Genomic DNA, 27,938 nt, shown 5'->3' with positions numbered 1-27,938 from the left:
TTGCAAGGACCAAGGACGATGAGGTAAGACAAGAGGGAAAATCCTGTCAAACACACCTTAGGATTGTTTTTAAGCAAGATTACACCAGCACTCTGTAATAACTAAAACAACAGGAGTAAAATCCTAGGAGCTTTCGTCCTTGCATAAGGTAGGAAATGCAACCCGACCAGAAGGATCCGAAGCACTAAACAAACATCTCATGATCGGAGAGGGTTTCTTACGGAGTTAAGGTGCTGATGACAACCCCTTGCACTCTTTTGACCTCGCGCTTAAATTACGGTTGCAAGACTATGGTGAGATACTATGCAGCAGGCCGGCGACCATATTGTTCACGTCGTGAGTAGTGCCGCGCGCATCTCGGGGCGACCATATTTGAAAGTTTAACAATTCGTCCAGGAAGCTTCGCAAAAAAAAAATGGAAGCTGATGAGTCAGAGACTACTGATCCTAGTTTTACTTGGGTATGCCAAAGCAAGCCATATAAAGGGGCGTGATGCAAAGCTAGTGCCAGCGTCTCTTTGAAGAAGAAACCACATGCTTCCACTAGCATCCAGGGCCTCGAGGCGATAGAAATGAGTGAGGAAGTGATCAACCTCGAGATGGAGTTTCCTGGAAGAGAGACGAGTCTGTCCCCCCAGCTTCCAACTTCAGCTTTGGCTGCCAATGAACACGCCCCCAACCCCAACCCCAAGGAGACGATGGAGCTGGAAATGGCAGCAGGGGATTACAGGAACGGAGCTCCAGATGCCCAAGAAGCAGGCGAGGACATGCTGCTCGATGGCGGCAAGTTGGGCGCTCTCAAGAGGCGAGAGTTCTTCGACAATCTTCTCAAGCGCGTCGAGGATGACAACCTCCATTTCCTGCAGCGACAGAAGCAAAGAATTGAAAGGCAGGCTCTGATCTCTTTGCTGTTATAGTGGTAGCATAAATCTAGTTATGTTAGCGAGTGTGGTGCTCTACGTAATGGTTTTTGCATTATAATTCATATTGGCAGGGTTGGTGTGAAGCTGCCAGCAATAGAGGTGACCTATGAAAATCTGTGTGTGGAAGCAGAGTGCAGATACTCCGGCGGGAGTCACCTGCCAACCCTATGGAACAGCATCAAGAGTTTTCTCTCAGTAAGTCAATTCTGTATTACCCGCAAAAAAGTCTGTATTGTTTCTAACTTGATACGATCACTGGGAAATTCATTATAGATAGCAGAACGATAGCAACTGCTTGCTTCGAGCAATAAAAATTTGTTTCAATATCAACAAAAACTCAGCAAGCACTTTCTATCGCCAGATCGGCAGAGCCATTTCCCCCTCAACTCGAAAACCAGACACCGGACCTCCCCGAACTTTCAAAACCGGGTATTTTACCTCCCAGAGCGGATTGGACCGTGGTTTTGGCCGACATGGATCCTGACGTGTCCGGTTTTGACCCACGTGGTGCCACGTCATCCATCTCAATGACATATCCATGACGCCACCGCCAAGCGAGGGAGGCCGGGCCGCACTGGAGCTCACCGCTGCACAAATCCACCCTGGATAGCCCACCTGGCCACCTCTGGCCGATTCTCGCCGCCTAGAGTTGCTCCACCATTCCGATTGTCTTCCCCAACGTACCCTCAGACTCGTGCAGCTCACACCTGCTTGTAGCAGGCACCGTTGCACTGCTGCAACCGCGCCGCCCCTATTCTGGAGCGGCATGGTTCCACGGCGGCGACAACCGCGTTCAGCCAAAACGGCACGGAACGTGCGGCGATGGCGCGAGCATGGGCACGTGAAGGGCACGAAGACACTCCATTTGCGTGATTTTCTTGAGTAGAGGAGGTCAGCACAATGGTGGTTGGCATCGGGCACACAGGTGCTGGCCACGCCGGTGACCTATTGGGGTCAGGGGGAGGCTAAATTGAGTAAGGGGAATGGAAGGTGAGGTGGAGATAATGCTCACCGAGGTCCAATTGGAGCCCAGAGTGGCCGGAGAACTTCGGTGGGGAGGAATGGAGAGAGGAGAGAGGAACTCGGTTTGGTGGGTGTCGGCGGGAGGAGTGGGTGTCGGCGGGAGGAGCGCGGCCAGCGGTGCAGGAAGCATGGTCGCCGCGGGGAGGGGAGGGGCATTGGCGGAGCTTAGTGGAGTTTAGGGGTGGCTATGGCCCCCTGGTCAATGAAAATTATCACTAAATGAACAGTAAATCGGTTACTGTTTATTGATTTTCAGAGAAGATTATCATAGCTGCCCCCCCTCATTAACTACTCAAGCTCCGCCACGCAGCTGCCGGAGCGGGTGGGGCTCGAACTCTGCCTCGTCTTCGCATGGGGTAAATCCCTACGCGTGCTTGCTGCATCGCCCTCTCCGTCTTCCACCGCTCGCCGTAGCCCACCGGGAAGGTCGTGGAGAGCTGGGCAAAAGTGGATACGTCTTTGAGATGGACATATTTTAAAGTACAGAAAAGTTGACCCACTCTTAAGCATATTTTAACGTGCAGCCTAAGTGTGTCCTCGTATCCCCCAGAAAAGTTGAACATCCAACATGGCTTTCATCTAGCCTCCACCCACCCACTCAAGCATATTTTAACGTGTTGACCATCCAACATGGCTTTCATTACTCTGCTAGGTGCTCCACTATGGATTGAGCACCCTTTAATTCAAACCTTGCCACAAAATTCGTTCAGGAATCAGGATGAATATATTGACAAATCATGCAATGGTAATGCCATGTGTGACACAAAGAAGAGAAGATCATTACAACACTGCTATTGGAGCACCTGGAGACACATCGAACGCTAGTCAAGAGTAGTATTGGATGTGCAACTTTGACGGGAGGGAATATGAGAGCTTATAAAGGTTGTAGGTGTTAAACCATAACAACATGAGATGTTGTGGGGTTTGTGTATTGTGATTTCCCCATTTTTTTGTTTTATCTTTATGGTCACAATACTTTTCAAGATAATGTTAGAAATCATGTGGCAGAAATTTACCCTTTCATCCCAAGGTTCTCTAATCAAGACTCATCCAATGAACTCAATTTGTTTTTGTAGGAGAGAATAATGACATGTATTCCTCCAAACCCTATAAGAGTGGGATATATAGTTCCTATACATGGACCTCTAGATGAGTCTCTATACATGGGCTCAATATACACCAACACCCCCCGTAGTCTGAACTACCGGCTCAGCGGTGTTCAAGACTGGACAATAAGAAAGCCAACACCCCCTCGCAGTCTGAACTACCGTCGCAGCGGTGTTCAAGACTGGACAAGAGGAAAGTACAAAGGGCAACTACCCCCCCTCGCAGCCACAACTAGTCACTGGCTACGTTGGGGCTGGAGCGAAACTTCGAGAACGTCGAGGAGGGAAGACCCTTGGTGAAGATGACGGCAAACTAGGAGGTGGTCGGGACATGGAGAATCCGAACATCGCCGACGGCGACCCTGTCGCGCACGAAGTGCAAGTCGATCTCCACATGCTTCGTCCGCTGATGCTGGACGGGGTTAGTGGAGAGATACACGGCGCTAACGTTGATGCGGTAGACGAGCGTGCTCTTGGCGAGCGGGTTGTAGAGCTCCGCCAAGAGCTGTCGGAGCCAGGACGCCTCCGCCACGCCGTTAGCGACAGCCCGGTACTTCGCCTCTGCACTGGAGCGGGAGATAACCGGCTGCCGCTTGTACGACCAGGAGACAAGGTTGCCGCCCAGGAAGACGGCGTAGCCGGAAGTGGAGCGGCGAGTGTCCGGGCAGCCAGCCCAGTCAGTGTCGGTGTAGACAAGCAGCTCAGAGGTGGGAGAGCGGTGAAGAACCAAGCCGAAGCCAACAGTGCCATGGGCGTAGCGGAGGAGACGCTTTAGTGCAGCAAGGTGAGACTCCTGGGGATCATGCATGTGAAGACAAACCTGCTGAACGGCATAGGTGAGATCCGGCCGGGTGAATGTAAGGTACTGCAAGGCACCGGCAAGGCTCCGGTAGGCAGTAGGATCAGCCATGAGATCACCCAGATCAGCAGACAGCTTCGCCTGAGTATCGACAGGAGTAGAGCATGGCTTGCAATCAGTCATCCCAGCCCGCTCCAGAATATCGAGTGCATACTGCCGCTGGTAAAGGAACATGTCAAACGGACGAGGCTCAACAGTAACGCCCAAGAAGTGGTGGAGCTAACCAAGATCCTTCATAGCAAACTCCTGCTGCAGAGAGGAGATAACGCGCTCAAGCAACTGCTGACTGGAGGCGGTGAGCACAATGTCATCGACATAGAGCAGCAGGTAGACAGTCTCATCCCCACGGCGGTAGATGAACAGAGAAGTGTCAGACTTGGCCTCAGTGAACCCCAATGTCAGCAAGAACGTGGCGAACCGAGAGTACCAAGCCCGAGGAGCCTGCTTCAGACCATAGAGGGACTTGTTGAGCCGGCAGACCATATCCGGACAACTCGAGTCCACAAATCCCGCTGGCTGAGAGCAGTAGAGTGCCATGAAGAAACACATTCTTCACATCCAGCTGGTGCACAGACCAGGAGCGAGAGAGCGCGAGCGAGAGGACCGTGCGCACCGTAGCGGGCTTCACCACTGGACTGAAGGTCTCATCATAGTCCACACCAAGCCTCTGGGTGAGCCCCCGGAGAACCCAGCGAGCCTTGTAGCGCTCCAGTGTGCCGTCAGCCCGATGCTTGTGCGTCCAGATCCACTTGCCTGTGACCACATTGCAACCAGACGGACGCGGCACGAGGTCCCACGTCTGGTTGGCAAGGAGAGCCGCGTACTCCTCTTCCATCGCGCGACGCCAGTGAGGATCGGCCAAGGCGTCGCGAACAGAGGAGGGTACCGGAGAGACCCGCGGCTCCCCCTCGGTGGCGGAGAGAGTCGCGGCCTGAGACGCCATCCGCCGAGTCACCATGGAATGGACATGCTGAGGATCCCGATGGATGACTGGCGGGTGGTACACCGCCGGCTCGACTCGAGAGCAAGTCGACGGAGGCGGTGGCGGTGACGGCTCTGGTGTAGGCGTCGCAGGAGCCTCCAGAGCCGGAGGCGGCGCCGGTGTCGGCGCCGAACGACGCCGGTACACCTGCACCGGCTGAGCGTACCGTGCAGGTGCAGGAGAAGGCACCGGGGCCGCACGTGGCGCAGCAGGAGACACCGGGTCCGCACGCGGCACGACCGGAGGTCCGGAGGCCGCGCGTGGCGCGACTGCGGGCACCGGGGCCGCGCTTGGCGCAGTAGGGATCACCGGAAGCGGTGCCGGTGTACCTGAAAAACCTGCAGGGAAAGGACAGATAGGTAAAGGTGGCTGAACCACCGGGTCAGTCAAAAACAGGGACTCCAACTCGGGGTCAGGAGAAGGTGTGGAGGAGGTGGAGTAGGGGAAATCCGACTCGTCAAACACGTGTCGGGAGATGAGGACCCGACGAGAAGTGAGGTCAAAGCATAGGTATCCCTTGTGGTCCGGTGAGTAACCAAGAAACACATAACGAGTCGAGCGGGACGCCAGCTTGTGAGGAGCAGTGGCGGAGGTGTTAGGGTAACACGCATACCCAAAGACTCGAAGGTGGTCGTAGCGAGGAGGGGCACCGAACAGAGCGTGGTGTGGAGTGGGAGCAGGAGAAGTAGTGGACGGAAGACGGTTAAGCAAGTAGGTGGCGGTGTGGAGGCTCTCAGCCCAGAAACGCGGGGGCAGAGAGGCCTGGATCAGAAGGGTGCGCATGACGTCGTTCGTCGTGCGAATCATCCGCTCAGCCTTGCCGTTCTGGGGATAAGTATACAGACAAGACATACGCAGCTGAACACCCCGAGAGAGGAAGAAGGAACGGGAGGTGGAGTTATCGAACTCACGCCCGTTGTCACACTGGACGGCCTTAATGGTGAGGCCGAACTGAGTGGACACCCAGACAAAGAAGTGGAGGAGGGTGGAGAAGGTCTCAGACTTGGCGCGCAAAGGAAAAGTCCAAGAGTAATGAGAAAAATCATCCACAGGTCATAGTGAACAAGATCAAAGGCATGCGCAGCATGAGAAGCAACAACAGCAACAACATAGCCTTTTTTTCCCAAACAAGTTGGGGTAGGCTAGAGATGAAACCCGAAAGAAATAAGTTCAAGGTTCAGGCACATTGATAGCTAGTCTCCAAACGCTCATATCCAAAGCTATCTCTTTAGAGATATTTCAATCCTTAAGATCTCTCTTAACCGACTCATCCCACGTCAGTTTAAGTCTACATCTACCCCTCTTTACATTATCGACCCGCTCAAAAACCCCATTACGCACCGGCGCCTCAGGAGGCCTTCGTTGGACATATCCAAACCATCTCAGCCGATGCTGGGTAAGTTTCACCTCAATTGGTGCCACCCCGACCCTATCCCGAATAACTTCATTCCGAACTCTATCCCTCCTTGTGTGCCCGCAAAACCACCGCAACATCCGCATCTCTGCTACACTCAGTTGTTGGACATGTCGCCTTTTTGTAGGCCAACATTCAGCACCGTATAACATCGCCGGACGAATTGCTGTCCTATAGAATTTGTCTTTTAGCTTTTGTGGCACCCTCTTGTCACAAAGGATGCAAGAAGCTTGCCGCCATTTCAAACAGCCAGCTGAAATTCTATGCCTAACATCTTCATCAATGTCGCCATCATTTTGTAGCACCGATCCTAAATACCGAAAAGTATCCTTCTGGACCACCACTTGCCCATCTAGACTAACATCTCCCCGCTCATGCCTAGTCGCGCTGAAATCGCACATCATGTACTCGGTCTTGGTCCTACTAAGTCTGAACCCTTTCGACTCTAACGTGCGTCTCCACAGCTCTAACTTCCTATTAACCCCTACCATACTCTCGTCAACTAGCACCACATCATCAGCAAAGAGCATACACTAAGAGATCTCACCTTGTATATCCCTTGTGACCTCATCCATCACTAAAGCAAATAAATAAGGGCTCAATGCTGACCCCAAGTGTAGGCCTATGTTAATAGGAAAGTCAGTGGTGTTGCCATCACATGTCCGGACAAACGTCATCGCATCATTGTACATATCCTTAATGAGGGTAATGTACTTAGTTGGGACTTTGTGCTTCTCCAAAGCCCACCACATGACATTTCTCGGTACTTTGTCATATGCCTTCTCAAGGTCAATGAAGACCATGTGCAAGTCCTTCTTTTGCTCCCTATATCTCTCCATCAATTGTCGTATTAAGAAAATCGCCTCCATAGTTGACCTTTCAAGCATAAACCCAAATTGGTTTTGGGTCACACTTGTCACTCTTCTTAGGCGATACTCGATAACCCTCTTCCAAAGCTTCATCGTATGGCTCATCAGCTTAATCCCACGGTAGTTAGTACAACTTTGAACATCGCCCTTGTTTTTGAAGATAGGTACTAATATACTTCTCCATTCTTGCGGCATCTTGTTTGACCGAAAAATAAGATTAAAAAACTTAGTTAACCATACTATTGCTCTATCTCCTAGGCATCTCCACACCTCAATGGGAATACCATCAGGGCCCATCGCTTTACCTCCCTTCATCCTCTTCAAAGTCTCCCCGATCTCTACCTCCTGAATTCTCCTCACAAAATGTCTGTTGGTATCGTCAAAATAGTCATCTAACTCAAGGGTAGGACTCTCACTCTCCCCATTAAACAACTTGTCGAAGTACTCTCTCCATCTATCCATAATCTCATCATCCTTCACTAGCAGTCGATCTGTCCCATCCTTAATGCATTTGATTTGGTTGATGTCACTTGTCTTCCGCTCGCAGCATGAGAAGAAGAAAAAGAAAGTCTAATATGACGACCTAACTGGCACGCATAACAGAGGTGCTCAGCAGAAGCCCTAGTACATGGAACATCGGTACTACGACTGAGCTGACCCAAAACGTCGCGGCCGGGGTGTCCAAGCCGGCGGTGCCAGGTGGTGGAAGACGACGTCGTGGCAAAAGCTGCAGACGAAGAAGAAGAAGTCGAAGGCAGAGCAGCGGAAGCAGAAAGACGAAGGGTGTAAAGAGGCCCCGAGCTGTCACATCGGAGGAGCGGACGCCGGGAAGCCGAATCCTTCACAGTAAGACCAGAAAAGTCAAATTCGATAGAACAATAATTATCAGCAGTAAACTGGCGAATGGAAAGAAGGTTGTGAACCATCTGAGGAGCAACCAAGACATTTGGAAGACGAAAAAAACCAAGAGTAGAACCCACGGCGGTGACAGGAAGGCAAGACCCATCACCAACCATGATGGAAGAAGGACAAGAGGGGTGTGAGGGTCGAACAGAAGAGAGGATACCGGCATCAGGAGTGGTGTGGAAGGAGGCACCCGAGTCGGCGATCCACTCGGTGCTGACCGGCGGCGTCAGTCCCATGGTGCTGAAGGACTGCGCCAGAGCGGCCTGGTCCCACCCCCAGGCTAGGTCGGCTGCTGGCTCGGCTGAGCGGGCGGGGTCCAGGACGGCGCGAACAGAAGAGCAGCACCGGTGAATATGGTCGCCGGCTGGAGATGAGGACGAGGCCCCCCGCCCGGGACCCTGAAAGGGCCACATCAAGATGCGCCCTGACCATGGGTTGCTGAAGGATGGCTAGTGCATACCTCCAGGGGCAGAGGCAGTAGCGGGAGCCGGAGTCGGCGCGCCCCGACGGCCCCCAGCACCGCCACCGGTACCAGTACCCCCAGAAGCAGGGCCACCAATACCACCACCACCCCGTCCCCCCCGACGTCCACGCCCCTCCCCCCACCTCCGGTCTGTCTGGCGGGAGCAGCACCAAGGAGGGAGGTGGCAGGAACGGCGGAGGAAGCCGGTGGAGCAGCAACGAGCGCGGTGGGGGTGGATGAGGACGATCCGGGCGCGAGACCCCTGGTGATCTCCTCGAGGACGAGGTCGTCCCGGACCTGCAGGACGGAGGGGAAGGGTCTCTGGCGGGTGATCCATGTCTTCAGGTGGTTATAGGTGCTGCTCAGGCCCCGCAGGACATTGAGCACCAAGACCCGATCGGACACCGGACACCCGAGGTCGTGAAGAGCATCAGCTATGCCCTTCATCCTCCTGCAGAACTCACCAATGGAGAGGTCCCCCTGCTCGAAGGTGCGGAAGGTGGCGTCGAGTTGGAGAGCGCGGAACTCGGCGTTGCCGAGGAACTGCCCCTCGAGCGCCGCCCAGGCCTGTCGCGCGGTGCCGCCGTGGGTCCTGGCGATGTCCTGAAGATCTAGGAAGATGGTCCCAAAGATCCAAGACATGGCAACGCTGTCGAGGCGCAGCCACACCACGTCTCGCGCCTCGATCGGCGTGTCAAGGAGGACGTGGTCGTCGAGGGCGTAGCGGCGAAGGGCGAGGAGGACCTGATTCCGCCAGCGTCCGTAGGAGGACGTGGGGTCGAGGAGGACGGTGACCAGGGCCCTGATGTTCTGAACGCCAACGGCCTGGAGGTGGAGCTGGGCGACCATGGGGTCGGTCGGGTCGTGCCGTGGTCCAGATCCAGCGGGCGGGGCCTGGTGGGAGGAAGAGGCGCCGTGCTCGGGGACGACGGGCACCTGGCCGGAGGAGACACGGAGGTAGTGCTCCGCCTCGGCAACCCGAAGAGCAAGGGCGTCGGCCGTGGCGCGCTCGCGCTCCCAAGCGAGGGCATCCACGCGGACCCGCTCCTGAGCCGCCGAAGCCTCGGACTTGGCGGCGAGGAGGGCCGCGGCGAGAGCCGCGTCGTCCTGCTGCCCACGGAGTGCGGCGGCGGCGAGCGGCGCATCCGCGGGGGACATCCCGAGGCCAGGCCACGCGGGATCGGCGGCGGCGGCGGCGTCAGCCGCGGGCTGCATGCCCGCAGCGACAGCGGCGGCAGCGGCTGCGGGGGGATCAGCAGCCGGCGTCTGCAGCAGGGTCTGCAGGGCGGCTAGATCGGCGCCCGCGGCCTGCAGGGCGGCGGGATCGGCGGCGGCGGCGCGCTGCAGGGGCCCCGCAGCCCCCGCGCCCGCGCCAGCAGCTGTTGCGGCGGAGGCGGCGTCAGGCAGCAGGGGGGCCTGCTGCAGGGGCCTGGCGGCGGCTGCGCCCGCCCCCCCCCAGCGGCTGCGCCTGCTGCGGCGTCCGACACTGGCTCAAGGAGAGCCAGCGCGGTGGCCAGGCCGCGCCAGGCCGGTAGGGGCCAGGCGGCGGTGGCAGCAGAGGGGCCGGCGGTCAGCCCGACGGGACAGGGACCCGGCGCAGGTGCGGCGGCAGAGGAGTGGAGGGGAGGAAAGGAGGAGAGAGGAGGGGGCACCAGCGGCCGGCAGCCAGCCATGGCGCCGGCGGCGGCGGCGGCCCTGGGATGGGAAGAAGGAGAGGAGATAGGAGAAACCCTAGGCAAATGATACCATGTAGGAGAGAATAATGAGATGTATTCCTCCAAACCCTAGAAGGGTGGGATATATATAGTTCCTATACATGGGCCTCTAGATGGGCCTCTATACATGGGCTCAATATACACCAACAGTTTTTCATCAATTTGTAAACCTTATGATTATGTATATGGATCATCTAGTCTTAGGTTTGCCAGGTTGCAAGTGAAAAATATTGATAATTTTGTACACATTTACATGAAAGTAATCACATTTACATGAACTATTTGGGACCCTATTTATTAGAAGATAACAATTATGCTTACCAAACTTGCTTATAATTCATAGGGCCTCATCATGTTATTCAGGGTAAAGTCAGATAAAGTAAAGATAAATATTCTAGAAGGTGTGCGCGGAATCATAAAACCCTGCAGGTATGTCAATACAAAGAACTCCATCTTTTCGTAAACTTTGATTTGCAAATATTATCTTAGCACCAGACTAGGCATTGGAAAGTAGAATATTCAGAATGCCTAGCATGATAGATATGAAGCTTACAGTGTCACTTTAATATGCTTGCAGATTGACTCTTCTACTGGGACCTCCAGGATGTGGAAAAAGCACACTGTTGCGAGCTCTTTCTGGTCAACTTGATAAATCTCTGAAGGTACAAATAGTGCTTCTAATTCAACATGAAAAATGTGTCATTTTTTCTTCAATTCTTTATGCTCCTTCTGAAACATTTTATAATCAAGAAAGTTAAATAATAATTACAGAACAAATATATTTAAGAAGTACAATAGAGATTGATAATTTAGCCCTTCGGACAAATCCTTTCGGCGTGCAGGGCCTCGGATTGTGGTGCGGCTGGAAGCCCGCCGGTCGTCAATCCCGGGGACTGACGCCGACGGATGGGTGACCGCGGTTAGCCGGAAGACGCGTTTGGTTGCACGTCGCGCCGAGCGGCAACCTCCTCGGCCCGTTCCGGTCGACCTCCGAGGGAAGTGCTTCAACTGCTTCTCTTCGCGGCACCGGGCGGCGTTCTGCAAGTCAAGCACTCGGTGCTTCCGCTGCCGCGAGACGGGCCACATGTCCTACATCTGCCCCGATCGGCGCGCGGCTCTTCCGGCCACCGCCTCCCCCAGGCTGGTGTGGCGGCCGGTGGTGGCTTCGCCGACGGCAGCGGCAGCTACCATGGCAACCCCGGCGGACACTGCGCCGGCGGCGGCAGCTACCATGGCGACCCCTTCGGACACTGCGCCGACGGCGGCAGCTACCCAAGCTAACGGCGATGCCCCTGTGCGGCTCCGTCGGCGCGCTCGCAATCGTTCGCGCCGTGGAAGCCGCGGTCAGCCGTCGTTCAATCCTGAAGCCCTGGACGTTCACCCCTTCCCTGCTTTGAGCGGTGACGATCACAGGATCACCGATGTCGGCCAGCAACAGAGGCCACGTCGTGTGATTAAGCGCTCGGTTGCCATTACTCGGCGGGAAGAAGAACTTGCCGGGCGGGCCCTCGTCCTCTCGGTTGTCGCTGACAATCCCGGCGGCCTGGTCAACTCCATCTTACCTGCTGTCGCTCAACGGTTCGAGATCGAGGAACGCTTGCTGTCCCTGTACCCCTTGGGCCCTGCTAGCTTCCTCCTGGTCTCACCTGATGAGCTATCGGCTACCACAATTCTCAACGACGGAAGGCCGCTGATCATTCCGTCTGGGCGTCTGCATGCCATGCGTTGGTCGCGGTTCCTCCTCGCTTCAGCAGGAAATCTCCCCTCTGCTACGGAGATTGAGCTCAGAGGAATCCCAGCGCATGCATGGGATCTGGACACGGCTTCACAACTACTCAGTGATTGCTGCCTTCCTTGCGGCCTTCACCAAGGACGAATGTGCAAAGAGATGTCTTTCGCCTGGTGGCCTGGTGCTCTAACCCGAGGGACATCCCTCCGGGGATTGACCTTGTGATTCCGGAGCCAACATCTGGGGGGGAGACGCACGAGCAACGTACTCTCGTCTACCCTGTCGAAATCTCTACGAAGCGGATCGGGGAACCATCATCGGCGGACAATCGCCCGCCCCCTCCTCTGCCGGCGGACAATGATCACCAGCGCCGCAGACAGCAACACTTCTTCCCCTTCGCCGGCGCCGGAGGCTGTTAGCGATCCTGCTCCTTCGGAAAGGGCCCACCGTATCCCGGTGCATTCACGGCTGGGTCCACCGGCCACCGGGTGCGAGGACTCGGCCCTAGGCGATGTCTCGTGTCCTGTGCATGAGACCGCGTCCCAGTCTTCGCGGGATATTAATGTCCCCGAGCCGTTGGGTGCTGCGGGCGCTGGGCACGAAGTTGCCGCGGCGGCTGGGCTGCCCATCTTTGACGATCTCGCGGCAACAGACGTCTCGATATTTTCCCCTGTCACTGAGCGCTTCGCTTCGACTCCGGCGCCCAGTACTGCCCTGCCGGGGCCACAACCGGTGACTGCCACGTTGGATCCTGCTGCTGCGGTGCTACCGCCGGCATTGACGACACCAGCACCGGCGACCACCACTGACGCGGCTGTTGCAGAGGCACCAACCTCCCTTGCGTCTACCACCATCGTGGCGGAGGCAATGAAGTCCCCCACTACCATTGGCTGCACTGCTGAGGTTGCTGATGGGGTTTTGGCTGCTCCAGCGGCCATCGTTTGCAGGGCTGCGCCTGAGCCATCTCTGGCCCCTGCGACAACTCGCGAATTCCAGGCGGCTCCAGCTCCTACAACCACCACGGTGACGGCGGCGGCGGTCCCCGACTCTGCTCCGGCCCCGCCTGAGATCAACACTTGCTCCGCCGGGTGTCCGGCCTCGGAGGACGCACCTCCGGCCCCTGCGACCACCGCGGGTGCGGCTGTTGAGGAGGCGTCTTCGGCCACCATTCCACCCGCGACCACTATGAGCATGGGGTTATCCCAAAGAGTTCTTCCGGACAACCTGATCGTCTACAGCCGGACGCCACGGAAAGCTGCAGCATCGTCTACCCCGGTGGCCGAGTTTATTAGCAAGGTTTCAAAACCGGTGGAATCTCTCTTGCCTGCCCCGATTGTCCAGAAGAGAAGACCAAAAACGGCAGGACCTGTCAGCCTACCACGTCGCAGCCGCCGAATTGCTAAACTACCTCCTGAAACAGATAGAGCTTCGACCTCTACTGTCTGCAGAAAACTTGGCCTAACTAATGAGGAAGGACGGATCTCGGATGAAGCGCTTGATCAATATACAAAATTTTATAATCATCTTCTTGGTCAGGATCATCTGACCGCCCTCTCTGCTCTTTTTGGATGGGATGTCCCACCTGAGGATCAGGTTCGTGTTGTAGCCGATCCTGTAATTATTGCTTGAGAGGCATTCTTGCTATGTGGCCAGGTCTCAGTGCTACCTTAATCCAATGGATAGATCCAGTATTCTTATTTGGAATGTACGTGGTCTCAATGACAAGACTAGAAGAGATAACCTTCGGAAAGTGGTTGATGAGTCTCGGCCTGCAGTGGTCTGCCTTCAAGAAACAAAGTTATCACATATTTCGGTACAAGATGTGTCCTCCTTTCTTGGTCAGGAGTTTGTTAATTTTGTGTATCTACCAGCACAGCAAACAAGAGGTGGGGTCCTGGTGGCTTGGCGAGAAGGAACCTTCATGGTGGACCACCACCGAGTCCATCGCCACTCGGTGTCAGTTCTGCTCAGCAGCAAGGATGACCCTCCCTGGTGGCTTACGGGAGTTTATGGCCCCCAAAGTGATGCTGAAAAGGTAGCCTTTTTGGATGAACTACGAGAGGTGCGGGCAAGCTGCCCTGGACCGTGGATGCTGGCAGGTGATTTCAACATGATTTACTGCTCTGAGGACAAGAACAATGAGAATGTTAATCAAGCAATGATGGGGAGATTTCGTCGTTTTGTGAATGAGATGGAGTTAAAGGAGATCCCTTTGCTCGGAAGACGTTACACGTGGTCAAACGAGAGAGAGTCCCCTACTCTTGTCAAGTTAGATCGAGTACTTTGTACTAATGATTGGGATGACATTTATTCAGAGAACATTCTACAAAGCCATGCCAGTGAAATGTCTGATCATTGCCCGCTGATCTTGGGACTTAGGGAAGGAATCAGAGGGAAAAAGAGATTTCACTTTGAAAGCTTTTGGACAAAACTCCCGGAGTTTCATGAGACGGTACAACAATCATGGGACCAGCCTGTTCAGTGCCGCTGCCCCCTAGAAAGAATATCCATTAAACTGAAACGTCTCACAAGAGCTCTGCAATCTTGGAGTCAGAAGCAAACTGGGCATGTAAAAACACAGCTCGCCCTTGCTCGTCATGTTCTACATCACCTGGAGATAGCACAAGATCACCGTGCTCTGTCAGGACAAGAGAATTGGCTGCGATGTGAGCTCAAGCGGCACTGCTTAGTACTTGCCTCTCTCGAAAGAACGATTGCTCGGCTTCGATCACGGGTTCGCTACCTGAAGGATGGGGATGCAAACACGTCCTTTTTCCACAAGCAAGCTAGTTTCCTTAAGCGGAAAATTTTCATCTCCAAACTAATAGATGGTAACCGGGTAGCCACTGCTCAGGAAGATAAACACCAGATCCTCTTCGAGCATTTTGATGGTCTATTGGGAACTGCAAGATCCAGAACTACTACTCTTGACCTGGCTACATTTCACAGAGCCGGAATTGACCTATCAGAACTTGAGGCGCCATTTTCAGAAGAGGAAGCCTGGGCAACTATCAGATCACTCCCCGGCTGATCGAGCTCCAGGGCCGGATGGCTTTACTGGGCGTTTCTACAAGTCCTGTTGGTCAATCATCAAAGCTGATTTCATGGCTGCGATTATCACTCTACAGCAAGGTGATACAAGGATGCTGGGGCTGCTAAACTCCGCATATTTAACACTGATCCCCAAAAAAGCTGATGCGGTTGAAGCCAAGGATTATCGTCCAATTAGTCTCGTGCACAGCTTCGCAAAGCTGGTTACCAAGATGATGGCAAATCGCCTAGCTCCTCAGCTGGACAGCTTGGTCGCTTCGAATCAAAGTGCGTTCATAAGAGGCAGGTGCATTCATGATAACTACATGTTGGTGCAGCAGACCATCAAGATCCTACATCGACGAAAAATTTCAAGCCTTTTTTGAAACTCGATATTTCCAAGGCATTCGATTCAGTGGATTGGGCTTTCTTACTAGAGATATTAACACATTTGGGCTTTGGAGCTGCATGGCGTAATCTAGTCTCTAATCTCTTACAATCAGCCTCAACTCAAGTTCTTCTAAATGGAGAGCCGGGAGGCTTCATTAATCATCGGCGAGGGCTTCGGCAGGGGGATCCCCTCTCCCCCATGCTGTTTATTTTGGTCATGGATGTTCTAAACAGTCTGTTTTTGAAAGCTGAAGCGGAAGGCCTGCTCCTACCCCTCCTCTCTACTGGTCAGCGGATGTCCTTATACGCAGATGATGTGGCACTCTTTATTAGATCAGAGGAAGAGGATCTTCAGATTACTAAGGAACTTCTGCAAGTATTTGGTGAGGCTTCTGGACTGCAGACTAACTTACAGAAAAGTTGTGTGATTCCAATTCATTGTGATGGGGAAATGGTTGAGATTGTAAACAACACCCTGCAGTGCACAACAACTATTTTCCCCATCACTTATTTGGGATTACCAATCTCGGATAGAAAGTTGCGACGCAGTGACTTGATGACTTGGATTGAGAAGATTGCCAACAAACTTCCTGGTTGGAAGGCTTCTCTGATGAGCTTGGCAGGCCGGGCTGTATTAGTGAGATTTGTCCTAACTACCATTCCTATATATCTGCTGATCGCTATTAAAGTCCCTAAATGGTTCATCCGAGCAGTAGACAAAATCAGGAGGAGTTTCTTGTGGAAGGGTAGGAAGGAGATCAATGGTGGCAGCTGCTTAGTGGCATGGGAAAAGGTCATGAGACCTCTCGATCTTGGGGGGCTAGGAATCCATAACCTAGAAATTATGGGTTGGGCATTGCAAATGCGATGGCTTTGGTTTGAGAAGACTAAACCGGACCGTCCATGGGCTGGTCTGGAAGTTCCAACATACCCCAACACCGCTGCTATGTTTGCCGTGTCAGTTGTGACTACAGTGGGCAATGGTAGGAACACTTTGTTTTGGACTGATCGTTGGTTACATGGCTGCAGTATTGAGAATCTGGCACCTAATGTTTTCAAGGCTGTACCACCAAGATTAAGAAAATCTAGAACTGTGAGCGATGCTATGATTGAGCTTTCCTGGGTGTCAGACATAAGAGGAGCCCTCAGTTGGCAGGGCCTTGCGGAATATTTAGAGCTTTGGGATGCCCTCGCTGAGTTTGCTGTAAATGACACGGAAGACATTCATCATTGGAAGTTTGAAGCCTCAGGAAAATTCTCTACTACATCGGCATACAGAGCTTTTTTTGAAGGAGCCATTGGCTTTGAACCTTGGAAGAGGCTCTGGAAATCCTGGGCACCCAGCAAGTGCAAAACCTTTGTTTGGTTGGCCATTCGTAACCGATGTTGGACTTCTGATCGTCTGCAGAAAAGAGGACTACCTCACCCTGCCTGCTGCCCGCTGTGACCAAGAAGATGAGACTATCCAACATCTACTCACTACATGTGTGTTTGCACGGCAATTTTGGTTCAGCGTTCTCCAGCCACTGAACCTAACTCATTTGGTTCCTAGTCGCACATCTAGCTCTCTTGCAGATTGGTGGAAGAAATCTTGGAAAAAATTACAGAAGCAGTTACGGAAGGGATTCAATTCTCTTGTAATCCTTGGAGCTTGGATCATCTGGAAGCACAGGAATGCTTGCATCTTCGATGGTGCAGCACCAAATTTGCAGAGAGCTCTCCAGGCCTTTAAGGATGAGTTTCACTTATGGCAAATCTCTGGTGCTAAAGGGCTTACTACCCTGAGCCTAGAGGGAGTTGCAGTATCTAGTTAAAGGAGGTCTAGAGGTGGTCAGGTCCCAAATTCTTGTTGCTTGTATTATTTTGTTTTTCTAAAACATTGGCATCCCTTACTGTAGTCCAAGGTAAGGTGATGTGTTTGTAATTGGACTATTTCTCTCTTAATACAAAGATACGCAGCTCTCCTGCGTGTTCGAGAAAAAAAAAATAATGCTTATACTAAATCAACCCACTAATCAGCTTAAGAGTATTGTCGCTTATGATTATACGAGACATTTCGCATAATTTTGGAGTCCATCATGTCATTGAAGCAACCAAAATCAGAATTTCTTGGGCAGATAAATATAATAGATTACTTAAAGTGAATTTTCACTTTAACAACGATACTTTGTATACATCTTTAGTTCATTATGAAGCTAATAAAACAAATATCAAGTTTAAGATAAGAATTTATATAGCATGTCACATACATAAAACAAAAGTGTCATAGCTAGAATTGTTTTATTTGACAAGATGTTGTTCTTCAGTGATAAATTATTTCGCAAAATCTTGCTTTAGTATTTACAACAAAGTTCAAGAACTAACATGCAAAGTTAATGTAAATGATATAAGATGGAAACTGTCTCTAGGTTACAGGGGATATTTCTTACAATGGTTTCCAACTTGATGAATTTATACCTGAGAAAACAGCTGCTTATATTAGCCAATATGATTTGCACATACCTGATATAACAGTAAGGGAAACTTTAGACTTCTCTGCCCAGTGCCAAGGTGTTGGAAGTAGAGCAGGTAATTCCTTCTGCACAAATATTTATCATTATACAAAATAAGTTCCAAAGTAATAACAATATTGTGTTTTGTTTATCCAAAGAAATAATCGAGGAAGTGAGCAAAAGGGAGAAGGTGGCCGGGATAATACCTGATCATGACATCAATCTGTACATGAAGGTAAGATAAGAATCTCCTTTTAGAAACTGGCGAACAACATTATCTTATCTGTTTAACTGAGAACACGTACACGTCTTGAAAGAAACAGAGCAGTGCCAATGTTGGTGAAAAGCAAACAAATCTCTGTTCTTATATATGTGGCTATGATTAAAACAATCCATGTTCTATTCTTCAATTTTGAAAGTTATATCTCAAAAAATTCAAAAACTAATTTGCATCATGTAGGCGACCGCAGTTGCAGCTTCAGAGAAAAACCTACAAACAGACTACATTTTGAAGGTATGTATTGCTGAAACTTACAAGTTTAGGAGTACCTTACTGAAAACAGTGCTCAAGGAAGAACAATTACATGCTTAAGCCTTAAAGAAAAGCTCATAATACTGATTATTTTTTCATAGATCATGGGGCTAGACATATGTGCAGACACTATGGTTGGGGATGCAATGAGAAGAGGAATATCAGGCGGTCAGAAGAAAAGACTAACAACAGGTAGTTAAAGCAAATATGGTTAGCCAATATATTCTAGTAATGATGACCTAATATTATCCCTTCTTCTATAAGATTGCCACGCAAAGATTTTGTGTGTTCGCAGAAACATTCGCTTAATACTATTTCACTTGTCTAAACCAGCGGAGATGATTGTTGGACCAGTAAAAGCTTTTTTCATGGATGAAATATCCAGTGGTTTGGATAGCTCTACTACTTTCCAAATAATCAAGTGCTTTCAAGACCTAGCAAACATCAATGAATGCACCATGCTTATTTCACTTCTTCAACCAACACCTGAGGTATTTGATCTATTTGATGACTTAATCCTAATGGCAGAAGGAAAAATTATCTATCATGGCCCTCGAAACGAAGCTCACATTTTTTTTGAGGAATGTGGCTTCAGATGCCCAGAGAGAAAAGGGATGGCAGACTTTCTCCAAGAGGTAATAAATTATAAATCATAAAACTAAAAAGGCAAAACAGCATATTCAAAGGTTCATGATATATATTTTTCCTAATTTGGGAATCCTTAGGTATTGTCCAGAAAGGACCAAAGGCAGTACTGGTCTGGTACAGATGAATCTTACAGATACATTTCTTCTCAACAATTATCGAGCATGTTTAGAAGATATCAGAAACAGAGAAAATTAGAAGAGCCATATGTGCCTCAGAGAAGTACATTGGGCAAGAAATCTTTATCATTTAATAAGTATTCACTACCAAAATTGGAACTGTTCAAAGCATGTGGAGCAAGAGAAGCACTCTTGATCAAAAGGAGTATGTCTGTTTATGCATTCAAAATTGTGCAGGTTATGCTGATCACAAAAATTATTTGTACAAAATGCAATAGCCACAGTCTCTTTGTTAAAAAGTACATGATTATAAACTAATTTTACTCATTTATGCAGCTCTCCACTATTGCAATTATTACAATGTTTGTATTCTTTCGAAGTCATATGACAACAGATTTAAAACATGCTCATTACTACATGGGAGCATTATATTATTCCATCTTTATCATTATTCTAAATGGCATACCAGAGATGAGCATGCAGATTGCTAGACTGCCAAGTTTCTATAAGCAAAAAAGCTATCATTTTTATCCTTCGTGGGCATATGCAATACCTGCATCAATCATGAAGGTCCCTATCTCCTTATTAGACTCACTTGTATGGATATGCATCACTTATTATGGTATTGGTTACACACCTTCAGCTTCCAGGTAAATCTTTATGAATTATTTTTTCAAATTTGCATTCATAAGAACTAGTTTGGAATTTGACTAACTGCAAAACTCTTTCTTTCAAGCCACTGCCAGGTTCTTCTGCCAGTTTCTGATATTTTCTCTTCTCCATCAATCAGTAACATCAATGTACCGATTTATTGCTGCTCATGCTCAGACACATATTTTATGTTTTTTCTACTCATTTGTATCGCTAGCATTCTTCCTAGTGTTTGGAGGCTTCGTTCTTCCCAAAAGTAAGACAAATATCATCATAGAAAAGCACATTACTGAGCATCTATATCATTTAGCACTTGTTTTATATGCTACCGTTGTGTCCCAGCCTCTATGCCAGGATGGTTAAGCTGGGGATTTTGGATGTCTCCATTGACCTATGCAGAAATCAGCACAGCCATAAATGAATTCCTTGCACCAAGATGGCAAAAGGTGAAATATCTTCTCAGATAGAAAAATGTCACAAATTTACTGCTACCAAGCATTCAACATCCTCATTATTATTATTATTACTACTTTCAGGAAACTATGCAAAATAAAACAATAGGGAACCAAATTTTGATTAACCATGGCCTCTACTACAGTTGGCATTTTTATTGGATATCTGTTGGGGCCCTTATTGGATTCATCATTTTGTTTTACATAGCTTTTGGACTAGCACTAGCTTATCGAAAGCGTAAGTTCACTACAGAAAGTGCAATGGATACCACCATAATTTTTATTTGTTTTAAAAAAGAAATCGTGCTTCTACCTGTTTCAGCTATAGTAGCATATCATGGAAGCATTCCTAGGAAGTTCTTTGCTAAAGTACAGGAAAAAGAGATCAATATCCAAAAAGAATCCACTGATCATGCAAACATGACCCAAGAAGGTAATCCCATCAACCACCATCCTGCTTCTCCCCCTCCTCGGTAGCATAGTAGGCGAGAGTCTACTGAAATGATTATGTTGATATTACTAAGATACCATAGTACAGTAAAATCTGCAAAAGCTTTTCAATAAAAATATGAGACTAGTAGATTTTTTTCTTAAAACCAGAATCCATTCTAATACGTAATTACCTACAACTTCATCTTCTTGCAGCAAAGATGGCTATGCCTACTATGCAACTTGCACTTACGTTCCGCAATCTCAACTACTATGTTGACACACCATCGGTAAATTTGAAAAGCCTCATCTTCAAATGTTCTATTGTTTCTTTAGTGCTTGCCTACTTTTTATTTGAAGTAGGTGTATAACAATTGTACCCTTGTTGCAGGGAATGCTAAAACAAGGCTACTCACCTAAAAGAATTCAACTATTGAACAATGTCACTGGTGCATTCCGTCCTGGCGTTCTTTCTGCACTAATGGGTGTTAGTGGAGCTGGGAAGACAACTCTACTAGATGTATTGGCAGGAAGGAAAACTGGAGGTTATACTGAAGGAGACATAAGAATAGGCGGGCATACCAAGGTGCAAGAAACATTTGTCAGAATATTAGGCTATTGTGAGCAAGTTGACATACATTCCTCACAGCTTACAGTTGAAGAAGCTGTAACTTATTCAGCTTGGCTTCGCTTGCCTGCGCAGGTTGATGAAAAAACAAGATCCGTACGTCCCCTAGAACATCACAAGACATATTAAAACTTTTGATAAACAATGCAATTTGATATTTCCATAAATAGATAGGGGAGTGGAAAATAATAGAAGGTTTCATGAGTAATTTACATTCTTTTCATTTTGCGTGTAACATGCAGGAATTTGTGGATGAAGTACTCAAAACTGTTGAGTTAGATGACATAAAAGACGCTTTAGTCGGGAGACCAGGAATAAATGGATTATCCTTGGAGCAGAGGAAAAGGTTAACAGTCGCAGTCGAACTGGTTTCAAACCCATCAGTCATATTAATGGATGAGCCAACAACAGGATTGGATGCCAGATCAGCAGCAATTGTTATGCGTGCGGTGAAAAATATTTCTGAAACAGGAAGGACAGTTGTATGTACAATCCATCAGCCTAGCACTGAAATTTTTGAGGCATTTGACGAGGTATTTTACTTTTTGCAAAATATTCCAAATTTTCAAATGATCTTCATCAATCCAGTGTAAAGCAAATAATTTGTAAAAAAATTATTCCTCAAGATAATATCAGGAACTTCCGATATCTAGTTTTTCAAAGAAACACTTCACCTTTCATATTGCATATATCATCGAAATAAGCTAAAATTTACCATATAATCCAGAGAAAATATGTTAGTCACTTGAGCCGTGCACCATGGTCTAGTTAGTGGTGGCTTCGCCTCATCTCCGTTTATTTAATTTTATGTTTCGGAAAATGGTAAGTGCTGTGTGCACCCTACTGGTCAATGTTTAAGCTGTATGCAACTCCTGAAGAGGTTTATGCAATTAAACAAAAATAAAGTTTCATTACCCATGTTGTAGAGTAAATAATATTTTTCTAAGTTCATTGATTTTGTACAAAAAAAATCTTACAAATCGGATATCATCCTGCACTTATCATTTGCATCATTCCATATTCCCAAATCTCAAATGGACTTCTTTAATAAACTACACTGATTATCTTGCAATACTTATTTTCATAAGCTCAACCTTACATCATGAAAGGTACTCCCTCCGTTTCAAATTATAGGTGGTTTGACTTTTTTGACCCCAAGTTTGACCACTCGTCTTATTCAAAAGTTTGTGGAAAATATCACTTCTTTTGTTGTGGGTTGCTTTATCAATACAAGATCTTCAAGAATGACTCAAATTTGGCAATGTTTGCGTAAATTTTTTGAATAAGACGAATGGTCAAACTTAGGGTCAAAAAAGTCAAACGAGCTACAATTTGGAACGGAGGTAGTAATGCATACATGTGGTGAATATGTCACATGCGCAGGAAAATGACAACTTTTAGCTACATAAGAAATTATATAGCAGACAATTTACTCTTGGACTAGTTAAACTTGACTGTATAAGCTGATTATCAGCTGATTAAATTTGCGCATGCACTAAAAATGCTTAAGGCAACACTGCAACATTGAAATGAAAATGGTCAAAAAACCAACAGTCATAAAAATATGTGGTATAGATAAAATAATATGTCAACTTCTCAATCTTATTTTCTCATTTTGCAAAGCATGAAAATGCACGTAAAGAGAAATACTCAGTAGTGCTTATTCACAATTTGTGCTTCCACTACAAGATTTTTCTTTACATGGCTGCTACAAAATGTTTCCTTATTGAATTGTTTAAATATTTTTGCGCAGCTTATATTAATGAAAAACGGCGGGAAAATAATCTACAGTGGTCCAGTAGGAGAGCAATCTTGCAAAGTGATTGAGTACTTTGAGGTTAATATTCCTCCAAATGATACCTGATGGTGTATTGATTGATTCTTAACTGTTCTTCATTTTTATCCTTTTTCAATTCAAATAAAATAACTAATTTGCAGAGTGACTCCTGGATTCTTGATTATATGCAATTGCATAGAAAAAAACTTTTCTAAGTGGCTTTAGATAGTCTTGTTCCAGCGAGGGACAAAAAAAGGGGTACCGAGACAACAACAACAATGACACCAGTTTCCAGTGGCTTTTCATTTCACATAACAGTAATCCTACATAATTTGGCATATTTGAAGTTGTTTGTATTCACTATGTAACTTGGCTCACATCTCACAAGAAAAACAAAAGTATAGCAATTTTTGTGCTTCCGGCCCAGCATTTTGCATGTAAAAGTTAAAAACTAAATGGTTTATATCAGAATGTCATTGGGGCGTAGTGATAAGAAATTAATAGCATGCTAATTTTTTATCGCAAATGTGCATTTGTGGATAGTAGTGCCGTGCTAGTGTTTTGAGGCAAACCATGAGTCATGACCACATGTCATATCCGAATGTGTCCTTGCACATCATATTACTACGGAAATTTGGTAAAACTAATAATTATGAAAATACATACCCAAATTTGCGAAGAGGTCTTAAATTGGATGGCAGGGTGTGCAAATTAAACATAAATACATACCACCGAGTGAGGTTCAATTCCCGGTAACAGAAGGAATTAATAGAGTGGTCTGCTTCCTTGTGCCAATAGAAAATTTCTGGTGTCCCAAAATTAGAGAGAAATTGCAACCCTGCTACTTGGATAATGGATGTAACATCGGTGTCCATGGAGTTTCAACTGAACATAGACTTTGCAAGTGCCTACCAAGAATCGCCACTGCACAGGTATGATCGCATTTGATAATCAACAAAGAACAAATATATGCCTAAAATAAACTAGATTCTGTAAAACATTATGTCAACAAAATATCTCCGGTGAACTTACAAAAAGAACAATAATATTTTTCCATGCAGGGATAGGCAAGAGCTTGTTGAGCGACTAAGCAACCCACTACCAAATTCAAAAAAACTATGTTTCTCCTGTCGTTTCCCACAGAATCGATGGGGGCAATTTAAAGCTTGCTTATGGAAACAGAATATAACCTACTGGAGAAGCCCTCAATATAATATGAATCGTATGGTGATGACAATAGTGATTGCCTTGATCTTCGTAGTATTGTACTGGAGGCATGCAAAGATATTGTAAGTCCACATCCCACTTTTATTTTTTTCACTTTTTACATAATAGGGGATACGACCACGGTCCTATGCTGCTGAGCAGTTTTGAGTATAATTAATAGATCATAAAGATATGTCACAGATTCAATAGGCTAACTGTTAATGTCTTCTTGTTCCGTTCAAGAAACAATGAGCAGGATCTGTTCAATGTTCTTGGTGCAATGTATCTAGGGGTTATGCAACTTGGCGTTTACAATGATCAGTCCATTATATCATTCAGTACAATGGAGCGCACTGTAATGTATCGTGAGAAATTTGCAGGAATGTACTCTTCCTGGGCATTTTCATTTGCACAGGTCAGAAGTCGGATAATGACCACAAGTTTAATTTGTAAGCATAGAAAACTCTATCATAGAAGAACTAATTAAATTTCTTCACCTTCTACAGGCTGCAATAGAGATTCCCTATGCCTTTATCCAAGCGTTACTCTATACAGTCATCGTCTACCCAACAATTGGCTATTATTGGACAGCATATAAACTCCTATGGTTCCTCTACACTACCTTTTGCTCAGTTCTTTCTTACCTTTACGTTGGATTGCTGCTTGCTTCAGTAACCCCAAATGTGCAAGTAGCCACCATATTGGGATCATTTTTCAACACACTACAGACACTATTCTCAGGATTTATTTTACCTGCACCTGTAAGTCTGGATCTCTGCGTATTACATATGTGATAATATAGCTTATAGTTTAAAATTTAGACATTTAGGGAAATATGATCATAGAAGTGCAAGTTTGACAACTATGTTCTCACAGAAAGTTAGGATGGAAATGCTACATATCAAGTGGAATTTGCATTTGTTGTGATTCTGATGATCCTAGGAGAGATCGTCTAGACATACAAACCCTATTTCTAACTCACATGGTCTTGTAGTTTATATAGAGCTATTACTACCTCCAATCTATAATTGTCAAAACTTATGTGCATATTTGTCTACAAAAGTGCATTCATAATATTATCACATAATTGTATTAATATAAATATATTATAATAGTGAAACTTGAATTTTAGAGATATCATTAATGTCCAAAATAAAATGTTTTTGTGCCCCAAGATAGTATATTGCAATATTTTTATTTTAAACCTATTGGCATCATCTTAATGTTGATAATCTAGATAATTAAGAAAAAATTAGTTATCAAAATTATTTAAGCTTAACTATGTGGATGACGCAATGAAGCATACTGAAGAATTTATACTCCACTAGTATCATGTTATGGCTAATTATAGGGAATGCATTTGCCAACCTAATCACAGAATTAGCAGCACTTTGAATTAGTGGTTTATCATTATAATAAAATGCGATATTCATAGTACCAATTCTCCAATATTTGGCATGTAAACATCAATTTTGAAATCAAATTAGATGTCCCAACAAGAAAGATGTATGATACCATTCTACAACTATTGCTCTAAGCAGACATTCACAATGTTAAAAGTTAATCATATCTTGTGAATATTCTAATTGAGTCCTGCAAAGTCAGTGATTGCTATACCTTTTAGACACACGCTTCCTAATTTACTAAGGAGTTGTAGTAAATTTGAAAGTTCTAACCTACCAAAATATTATAGTCAGGAAACATCAACAGATTCAGTAATAATTTAGCAGCAACTAATATACACTAAGAAAATCAGAAATGAATGTAAGATGTATCTGGGTGATTATCTTTTGCAACGCTCAAATATATCCCCAGCACAAGACAGATATTATCCTTTGTAAACTCATTTGTCTAATTCATTTCAGGTGAAGATTATAACCCAAATATGAAAATAACTACTTGAATTTATAGATGAAAGCATTTTTTTCTCAGTCAGGTGTTCCTTTATGTTCTGTATGAGGAAAGCATTAACATTCAGAATATTTCTTTACAGCAATTCCCAAAGTGGTGGATCTGGCTCTATTACCTTACCCCTACATCTTGGATACTCAATTCGCTATTGGCCTCCCAGTATGGAAACATAGATAAAGAAGTCAAGGTATTTGGAGAAACCAAAACTGTTGCTGTTTTCTTGAATGACTATTTTGGGTTTCATCAAGACAGGTTAAGCATGGTAGCTGCTGTTATCACTGCTTTCCCTATTGTATTAATTATCCTCTACTCTCTATCAGTTGAGAAATTGAACTTTCAAAAGAGGTAAACATGTTCCGACATACATTTGAAATTGTATGCGTATGAAAAAGAACGAAACTTGTGTAACGGTCATTCAGCTGATAAAAGAACAATTTATACCTATTTGTTATTTTAATACTATTTGGGGATTATTACTCTTAGGTCCATCCGCCTGTACTGAAGCAGCAATCGTTTCTGCTGCACTCCAGGTTTCCTCGAACTATATGGCATTATGGCTATCTTCCTCAAAATAAAAAAAAGCACTGAATCTTCATTGTATAGATACTGCAGCACTGAATCTTCATTGTATAGATACTGCTATTCCCTCGACTATGTGCTGCAAAATCAGGAGGTACAATACCCAGATAAAAATAGGGGAAATAACGCACGAATTTGATGAAATCCTAGATGCAAAAGTCCAGCGACAATTTCTTCAGCTACGCATGTTATACCCTTGGTAATGAAATCTACAGCTAGCTTATGAGATACCGCACGATCTCGTCGCCCACTTAGGGATCGACAGTGAAACAAAAGAGATCGAGCATAAGGCTGCTGGGAATTTACCTCGCCGGTTCGCCTAGCCTTGGCGGCGGCGCCACGGCCCCTCCGCCTACCCTTCTCTCCTCCATCCCCGTCTGGAAATACGCCGAGCTGAACGGCGACTAGAGCCGCGCGCGGCCCCAGACCCACGGAGCATTTCTTCGGGGCGACAGGGCGGAGGGGTTCTCCCGCTCCGGGAGGAAATAGGATGATGGTTGATGGGTTGACGACTGACGAGGAGACAGGAGAGGCTGCCTGAGACTGCGAGGCCCGAGGCCGCGTGCGTGAACCCAAACGGCTGGAAAAAAAATTTCGAAAAGATCAAACGGCTGGAAAATTATGTGGACTGCATCCAAATGAAAGGAACGGCTATCATGAAATTCTGTAGAACAGTTCGTACGCTCCACGCGGTAGGAAAGGATAAAAGCCTTCCGTCCAAAATTTCTTTGGAACCCCTTCAGTTCAAAGTCAAACTGATACTTTGAAAACTGCTGACGTCCAAAATTGCTTTTGCATTCCTGTCATCCTGATATAAAATTTCCGCAAAAAAAAACAGATAGATATAAAATGGTAATCATTGGCTTGCCTTTCGCTGTACTTTGACCGGGCAACGTACCGACTGACTGACTACGGCGGGCCCACAGCTAAGTCCAACCAAAGCAGACCACTTCGGGGTGACCCTTTCCACACGTGTGTCCGCATCGCACCAGGCAGGCATCGCCGCAGTATCCACGTTCTCTTGGACCAAAACCTGAGTTCCTCCAAGACCTCCCCATTCGCGTACGGCCAAGGGTGCTTCCGTTCCATGGCCCTCCGCTCACCCATAT

General features: G+C 47.2%; 1 protein-coding gene and 1 long non-coding RNA gene across 5 annotated transcripts; one reads left to right on the top strand and one right to left on the bottom strand.

Moving 5' to 3' along the window:
- Positions 1-19: 19 nt before the first annotated feature.
- Positions 20-27,392, bottom strand: LOC120650537. 2 transcript variants are annotated; one of them, XR_005665652.1, is made up of 4 exons: positions 27,136-27,392; positions 17,911-21,461; positions 10,813-10,988; positions 20-859 (listed from the first exon to the last, which is right to left on the bottom strand). It is a non-coding gene; the product is annotated as an uncharacterized LOC120650537 (long non-coding RNA). The 2 variants fall into 2 exon arrangements; XR_005665653.1 differs by lacking the exon at positions 20-859 and adding an exon at positions 2,103-2,382.
- LOC120650536 (ABC transporter G family member 50-like) lies at positions 535-26,732 on the top strand. Of its 3 annotated transcripts, XM_039927690.1 has the most exons (24): positions 535-888; positions 994-1,117; positions 10,603-10,688; positions 10,837-10,921; positions 17,817-17,976; positions 18,059-18,135; positions 18,361-18,414; positions 18,534-18,624; positions 18,766-19,067; positions 19,158-19,433; positions 19,533-19,846; positions 19,943-20,103; positions 20,190-20,293; positions 20,384-20,537; positions 20,622-20,732; positions 20,945-21,018; positions 21,120-21,452; positions 21,599-21,889; positions 23,110-23,193; positions 23,932-24,065; positions 24,195-24,422; positions 24,583-24,754; positions 24,846-25,100; positions 26,333-26,732. In XM_039927690.1, the coding sequence occupies exons 1-24, from the start codon at positions 572-574 to the stop codon at positions 26,597-26,599; spliced, it is 4,254 nt and encodes a 1,417-aa protein (XP_039783624.1). In that variant the 5' UTR covers positions 535-571; the 3' UTR covers positions 26,600-26,732. The 3 variants fall into 3 exon arrangements, with proteins under 3 accessions (XP_039783624.1, XP_039783623.1, XP_039783626.1); XM_039927689.1 differs by having other exon boundaries at positions 20,384-20,732; XM_039927692.1 differs by having other exon boundaries at positions 749-888; positions 10,623-10,688; positions 20,384-20,732.
- Positions 27,393-27,938: the final 546 nt, after the last annotated feature.

The sequence above is a fragment of the Panicum virgatum genome, chromosome 9K (genome assembly GCF_016808335.1).
Source record: "Panicum virgatum strain AP13 chromosome 9K, P.virgatum_v5, whole genome shotgun sequence".
Lineage (NCBI taxonomy): Eukaryota > Viridiplantae > Streptophyta > Magnoliopsida > Poales > Poaceae > Panicum > Panicum virgatum.
Note: the sequence above shows the minus strand (reverse complement) of the source record. Positions and strands in the feature narration are given on the sequence as shown.